General features: G+C 44.1%; 1 protein-coding gene across 1 annotated transcript; it reads left to right on the plus strand.

The window, feature by feature from the left end:
* Positions 1 to 294: 294 nt before the first annotated feature.
* On the plus strand, positions 295 to 3460 carry CH25H (cholesterol 25-hydroxylase). The gene has a single exon (XM_001503007.5). It carries the CDS (start codon positions 2093 to 2095, stop codon positions 2903 to 2905), a length of 813 nt encoding a protein of 270 aa, XP_001503057.1. The 5' UTR covers positions 295 to 2092; the 3' UTR covers positions 2906 to 3460.
* Positions 3461 to 8160: the final 4700 nt, after the last annotated feature.

Genomic DNA, 8160 nt, shown 5'->3' on the forward strand with positions numbered 1-8160 from the left:
AATGGGCATCTGAGGAATATCCGTGTTTCATCAGTGGCAGTTACGGGACACACACCAGTTGGGAGGTTCTGAATTATGAATTGGCCTATTATAGATGTGTGTGTGTATCACATTCTATATATCCCATATATATCCTATATATTATTAATTATATATTATGAATTGGCTTATTATATATCATATGCATAATATATAGGATATATCCATATATACATATCCATATATTATATTTCTGAGCTGATATATTGGTCTATACTTTTGTGGTATTTATTCTTTCCTCATAATATATGGCTTTATAGCTTTACTTTCTCTTTACATAATTTTGATTTTAAGTGCACATTTCCTCAATTATTCTTTAAGTATAACGTGGAGTGCAAATTTAAAGTAGTACGGATCTTATTTTGTATGTTTCCAGGCACTATACTTTTACTTCTGTAAGATCACAGCAATTATTATAATGCCTATTTCTTGGCGACGAGAGGAAACCAGCTCTTCTAAGGACTCGATGAAATCGTTTCAAGAAAAACACTTAGCTAATGCCGGGCAGACATTTCATGGTAGCCTTATTATTTTCCCATTTAATGCTCCAAATAGCCTCATGAGGTGGCTTCCTTTATTATTTCTCGTTGTGAGGGGCGGATAAGAAAATGCGAAGCTTGGAGGAGTGGAGTGATGGCGCCAATCTCACAGACACAAGAAGATGTAAAACTAAGACTAGGAGTGTTCTCTGGCTTCAAAGTTTTTGTCCAAAACGTCTATCCTCTAGGCGGTCCTTTGTGTCCCTGACGGCCAAACAGATCAAACGCGGAGGTGGTTTACGCTGGTCCCGGGTCTCCCTAGAGCTCTCCAGTACTCACCTCCCTGCCCTCAATCCTGGGTCAGTCTACTCCTTTGACGGCGGAGAAACGCAGGGATGGGGCCAGCCTCACAGTCCGACAGGGATGATTTGGGGAAGATGGGGGTCGAGGATGAGGAGCAAGTTGGAGTCGCGAAGCCAGCCGAGAGAAGTGCAGGGTAGGCGCGACATCATCTGCCCCGTCACCAGCCTCCCGGAAGGCTTCGGGAACGCACAAATATTCCCTTCAGGAACCAAGTGGGCGGTTTACTGATTTCATTGCTTCCACCCCAAACTAAGATGCAGATGCTTTTGAGCCAGATTTGGGTAGGCTCTGGAGGTCAAACCCAGCACTTAACTTTTTTTGTTTTGTAAAGCTAAGGCTAGCAGCTGCAGTCCCCATTCTTGCCACTGTGTCTGCCCATTCCCTTCGCAGGTCTGGGAGCCCCGGAGGCGCTGCGGAGGGACCAACCGCAGTCCCAGATTCGCGGACTCCTCGGTGCGAGTGTGCTGCGGCCGGTTCTGGCGCTTGTCGCGAACTGGCGGGGATAGCTCCCCCTGGGAGACGCTTGGAACTGGGGGAGGCTTCCATCCCGCCTCCGTCCCGTTTGATTTCCTGCGATGACCGTCGGTGAGCGCGGCTGGGGACCCGTGGTTCCCTCTGCGAAAGGTTAATTTGCCACGCGCTGCTGGTTAGATCAACAAAGGGTGCGCAGACAGGAAAGATACGAAATACAGAAGGCATGTCACTTAAAAAAATTGTTTTTTAATGCAGTTATATTTGCGTCTCTGTGAAAACACGTACACGCAATTATATACCCGTATTTAAAAATACAAGTAATTCTGCATTGATTGCAAAGGAGCTCTTTCTGGTGGTGATGGAAATATTCTCTGTCTTGTCTGGGGATGGTGAGGACGCTGATTTCACTTGTCAAAACTCTTAGGAACTCTACACTGAAGATCTGTACGTTGTGTGTAAATTGTACGTCATATAAAAATCAGAACAAAATTCCGCATGCATATAAAAAGTTACGAAGTGCTATTGCATATTGCATTTATAAATGCCTTTTAAATGCAACTGTAGATATGTATTTACAGTAACTAAGCCCAATTCTGTGGACTTATTTATTTATGCAAGCTCCACGCAGCCGGGAAAGGGAGAGAAACCGCAGCTGACGTCACTCGCGGGCGGGGCCGCAAGTCCTAAGAAAAGCCGATGGATCTCGAGCCGCAGCCGGGGCCAGGCACAGCCTCACCATGAGCGGCCACAACAGCTCCGAGCTCCATGTCCTCTGTAGCTCCGGCCAGCTGTTCCTGCAGCCGCTGTGGGACAGCCTGAGGACCCGCGAGGCCCTCACCCACTCGCCCTTCTTCCCTGTGATCTTCTCCATCGCCACTTACGTGGGCTTCTGCCTGCCCTTCGTGGTGCTGGACCTCCTGTGCCCCTGGGTGCCCGCGCTGCGGCGCTACAAGATCCACCCCGACTTCTTGCCCTCGGCGCGCCAGGTGCTGCCCTGCCTGGGGCAGACGCTGTACCAGCACTTGGTGTTCGTGTTCCCCGCGACGCTGCTGCTCTGGGCCCGCGGGCCGGTCTTCCTGCCCCTTGAAGCCCCCGAGCTGCTTCAGCTGGCGTTTCACGTCGTGTTCTGCCTGCTGCTGTTCGACACGGAGTTCTTCTTGTGGCACGTCCTGCACCACAAGGTGCCCTGGCTGTACCGGACCTTCCACAAGATGCATCACCAGAATTCGTCCTCGTTCGCGCTGGCCACGCAGTACATGAGCATCTGGGAGCTGTTTTCCTTGGTCTTCTTTGACATCATGAATGTCACGTTGCTCGAGTGCCACCCGCTCACCATCCTGGTCTTCCACGTGGTCAACATCTGGCTGTCGGTGGAGGACCACTCGGGCTACGACTTCCCCTGGTCCACGCACAGACTGGTACCTTTCGGGTGGTACGGGGGCGTGGCCCACCATGACTTGCATCACTCTCAGTTTAACTGCAACTTCGCCCCTTACTTCACACACTGGGACAAAATATTGGGAACTCTGCGGTCTGCTCATGCCAAGTAACATGCACCCCTCCCAGCTTGGTGGTGTGGCTGCAGTGGGCAGTGGGTGCCCCTCAGACCCTGTGCATTTCACACTTGACGCAGGAGAAACACACCTGAACTTTTTTTTCAAGTAACTTATTACCTGATGGAAACTTATGGATAAAATCTGATGTATTTTCAAAAGCTGATAAAGTAATATATGTAATGTTTATATATCAACAATTGTATTCTTGGTGTAGAATTTTAGCTGGCTCACTTCAATAGCCTTGATTCCTGGATATAAAGTAGACATTCATCTCTGGATTATTTAAATCATCTCTAAAAGGAATTGCTTGTAGAACAAGGAATTTCCTATATTTGAAAGTGTCCTAGAATGAAGCTAAAAGAGCATATTTTTATGGAGAATCTGATGTCTGACTCTATAAACAATGAAACATTCCTGCTGGACAGTTACCAAGATTATTGTACTTTTTTTCTATTTTTTCATAGAACTGTATATTTATATTGAAAGAAATGTTATTTGTACTTAAAAAGAAAGAAAGAAAGAAAGAAAATACACCAAATAAGTACTGGCTGCTCTTTCACTGGCATTTTGACTGATAAACTAACATGGGAGGACGGAGCTGGGATGGTAGGTGTTCTTGAGAGCCTCTGGCAGTCCTACCATGGAAAGAGAGGAATCCGCTGGTAGGGTGTTTTGTGGGGGGGTTATGGGAGAGAAGGAGGCAGGAGAAGGGGTCTGTTTGCCTGCTTTGGTCTAGAGATTCCACAGAGGGAAAAACACTTTAGTTCTAAGCGAACTGAATGAATTATCGTTTGATTATCTGGGGAGAGGGCGATGTTGGGGGATGAATAGATTAGCAGTGCCTTGCTTTGCAAAACTGGTATCAAGTGTGTGCATTAGAGGGGCAGATAGAAACCCAAAAGATCTGAGTAAGCCCCCTTTTCACGAAGCCATCTAGTACAAATGACTATCATACACATTGCCTCTGCAATCTGGGACTTTTGTATATTCACTTTTCTTAATTAAAACATACATGGAAACTGTTTACCCCTTTCTCAAAGAAATAAAAAGTGAAACGTGGCCCCAGATCCGTAGTCCTTCACCTGTGAAAGGAGATTGTGTCCCAAATGTTCTCGCAGATTACTTGTGACAGAAAACGTCCCTATTACAGCACACCTGTCACCCATCATGTAGCCCATCTGGCTGCTGCCTAATTGTTTTAATTTTATCTTTGGAACATAGTTTAGATAGGGGAAAGTTAAAAAGTCAAGACAGTTTAGACAGAAAAGCATAAAGAACAGCAGCTTTGTATGTAATTCTAGGTTCATTATAAATGAACGAAATTGTCTTGTTTAAAGGTGAAAACTCCATCTAAAGACTTAGTCTCCACAGTCTGCCAAATGAGAGTCCAGAGAAATAGGTTTGCCCTCCAAATCTTTGGCAAAGGCAATCAGAATGTCCGGCCGCTTGGCTAATTTTCTCGCATTCCCTCCCAGTGTGTGTGTTCTCTTGGCCTCTTCACTGAAGTCGCCTCCTCCTCTGTCTGCAGCAGGACCGTGCTGGGACTTAAAGGTTATATTGATGAATAAAAGTGAAACCACAAAAGCAAGTAGTGAGACGTAAGGGGAAAATGCTGCATTGGAGGTATTTCATTAACATCGTGATCAACATGCTGCATGGAGAAAGAAAAGAAGGATGAACAGGCAGGTGTGGAATATGTGCCGTTAGTTGTTTTGAGCAGCTCCAGGCCCCCAAAAGCTGCCTGCAAATCTTAGATAATGACAGTTCAGCACAGCTCACTCTCATAGAATTTTTTAAATGTGTCATGTTCACTCACTGTATAAGGGAATTTTGCATTTGGGGAAAATCATACTCGTGGAAATTGTTTAGGTTTAGAAACACTTTCTCAGAATAGGATGTCTTATCAGTTTTTAATACCTTGAGAGGTGGAAGTGGGGAAGTGGAGAGGATGAGCAATTTTTCAGATAGTTTGAGAGTCTAAAAATGATGATGATGAAACAGTTCACATCTGCATGCACTTTCACACGTTGTTTCACTCGCTCCTTACAACCCTCTAAGGGATGTGGGGTAGTTATTATTATCATTATCAGCTCATGTTATGGATGGGGAATTGGTACCTGCACAGGTTAAGTGACTTGCTCCAGTTATAAAATACTAGAAGTTGGAGGCAGTTCTTGAACTTAGCTCTTGTAGCGTACACTGTGCCTCTCTTTGGATGATGCCTATAATAATCTTCACAACTGCCAGAGAGATGCAAACCCTGCAGCTCCAGCAAATGGCTTCTCTCTGCTGTTCCTCCTCAGCCACTGCCCCTCAAACACAGCGTCACCCGGCCCACTAAGATGGGGATATCCCTGGATTCAAAGTCTGCTTGGCAGGGGAGAAAGCCAAGGAAAGTAGGTCTAGGTCAGTCTGAGCAGGACTTGGCAAAGCATAAGGCAGGTCAGGAGCTCTGCTTTCTATGTCCCTCATTGCACATCAGGTAAGAGCACACAGGCTGAAGCCAGACTGCCCCGGGGGTACCTTGACTCTGGGATTTATTAGCTGAGTGACTCTAGGCAAGTTACTTAACCTCTCTGTGCCTTGGCTTCCTCATCTGTAAAGTGTAGATAACCATACAGAGTTGTTGTGAGAGATTTTTGAGCTACAATATGTGAAGTGCTAGATGGATCGGAGGTCTGGAGATATTCGTGTTTGCTCTGATTCATGCTTCACCACGGGAGCACCAGGACCGCAGTTCGCAACTGTCACCTCCTGTCCACAGATGCGTTTGAGTTTTCCCGTCTTACAGGAAACCAAATAAAGCTGAGTTTTTGATTTTGCTTTCATCAAAGCTGCTTCCCTCATCATCCTCTCAAGCCAGAGTGTTGAAAAGAGGCAGAAGTCTGTGTTTGTCTGATTCTACTTCCTCACCTCTCAGTCGTCCCTTGCTCACTTCTTCCTGAAACTTTCCCTCCCTGGTGGCTGATGTCTTCCTCGTTATCAAATCCAATTGTTTTCCCCCTTGGTTTTCCATCTCTTTGGCTTTTTTTTTTTTTAAGGTATTTGTTTTTGCTAACCAGCCTCTTGTTAGAATGTGGTTCTTGCTCGGTTTTAGTGAGGTTTCTTTAAACTATTTCCTTCCTAATTCTCCAGCTGTGTCCTTCCTTCAATGGCTCTGCTCACTCCTGAGCAGGGAGGCAAGGCTCAAAGTGCTTTTTTTTCTACTAAAAAATATCTATATTGTGTGTAATGAATGTCCTTCCCACCATCTTCTAGTGCACTCTCTAAATCTTCGCTTGCATAGCATTCTAGTACCTGCACACAGACAATGTATATGTACACATGCCATGTATATGTGTGTATATGCACTGTACATGGATACACACTATGTACATACTATATATGTATATACCAAACACAAACTGTCTGTCCACACTCTATTATATGTACACAGGCATGCATTTGCACTCTATATATGTATACAGGCACATACACTATATATGTATGTACACTGTATATGTACAAACACACTTTGTACACACTATACATGTATATACACTCAAATATATACACACACTATATATATGTACAAACATGATATACATATATATAGAGACACTATATATGTAAACCCACAGTATATATATATATATATACACACACACATAGTGATATATATATAGTGATATATATATATATATATATATATATATATAAATGCCCTCCTCTCCCCTTCTCTATACACACACACACACACACACACACACACACTATCATTTCTGTCCTGTTTACCATTTATCTCCACCCCTAGTAATATGCTCCATTCTTGATAAGTATCGACTCAGTGTTGCATGAATCCTGGAAGCAGTAGAAACACAGCTTTGCCCTTAATCATGTCTTTCTTTATCCGTTCCATCCTCCATCCTAGCTTCCTAACTAAGGCCATACTCACAACCCATAATCTCTGTTCTGGAGGTCATAGTCTACCGGGAAAGAGAGTTAGGCAAGCAAATGCATCTAGTCTAAGTCACCAGTGTTACAATAGGGGGGCTGGTATTACAGATTGTTAAGGAAGCTCAAAGAAAGATGTGTCATTTGAGCAATAGAAATCGTGAAGGATTTGTATGCATTCACCAGGCAGGGTGAAGGGCATGCTAGCAGAAGAAACAGCACCGCAAATCAGAGAGGAATGAAAGAACTTGGCATGCTTGAAACACGAGTGGAAGCTCAGAGTGCTGTGGGGACAAGAAAGGAATGTTAAGCCATATTGTCTTGCCACTTGACGAGGTGTTGAAACTGCTTAGAACTGTTTGCTCATCTACCTACGTCACAGGGCTTTTGGGAGATTGTATATAAGAGTGCTTTGAAGCCAATGTTAGGGCTTGCTATTATTTGTTGGTTTATAATGAGTACCCGGATGTATGCATTGAAAATTGGACTTGGAAATGACATGCTAAAAAGCTTAGGGTGTATTCTCTGGGCAATGGAGTTGAGGTGGGGTGAGAGCTCCACAGATTTTAAGCAAAGGAGTGATACCATTAGATTTGGTGTAAGAAGGTAACTGGCAGCAGACACTGGTGGTAGTGATTCCACTTAGGAAACTGTTACAAGTACTGTCTGGATTCCAATCCCATCTCCACTGCTTATGAATTCTGTGAGCTTGAGTAAGTTAATTAATCTCTCCAAGACTCAATTTTCTCATCTGTAAAAAGAGGGTGGTAGTACCTACCTTTTGAATTGTGTTGAGGAATGAGGAAGATATTTAAAGAATATAGCACTCTGCCTCACATAGAGCAAACACTCTGTAAACAGTACCTCTCTGGTTACAAATTGTTACAAATGGGTTATAATTACAGATGAGAGATAATGAGCCTGCTCCAAAACAACCGGAGAAGAGGTAGAGAGGAAGAAATCGACTTCCCTTTTATTATAACAGTAAGGCATGCTCAGGGAAGAATTTCAAACCCTAGAGACCCGTGTAAAGTAAGAAATAACTTCCATCCACTGCAGACGTAATCAAAATTAACCCTTTTTTGGTACCAAACCAGAAAGTCAGTCATCCAGTCTCCCTCTCTTTCTCTCTTTCAGCTGCGAGGCATTAAATGATTCTGAAAAGTTAAGAAAAAGCAAGTCAGTGTGAACAGAAATTCTTTAGACAAAGGCCCAAGGGCATTTCCTCCCTCTAAACTTCTGTCACTTATTTCCCTTTTCTCTACCTTTTGATCACTATTCAGAACAAGAAGAGAAACTTAAGTCGTCTCTCTTCC

The sequence above is a fragment of the Equus caballus genome, chromosome 1, assembly GCF_041296265.1.
Source record: "Equus caballus isolate H_3958 breed thoroughbred chromosome 1, TB-T2T, whole genome shotgun sequence".
NCBI lineage: Eukaryota > Metazoa > Chordata > Mammalia > Perissodactyla > Equidae > Equus > Equus caballus.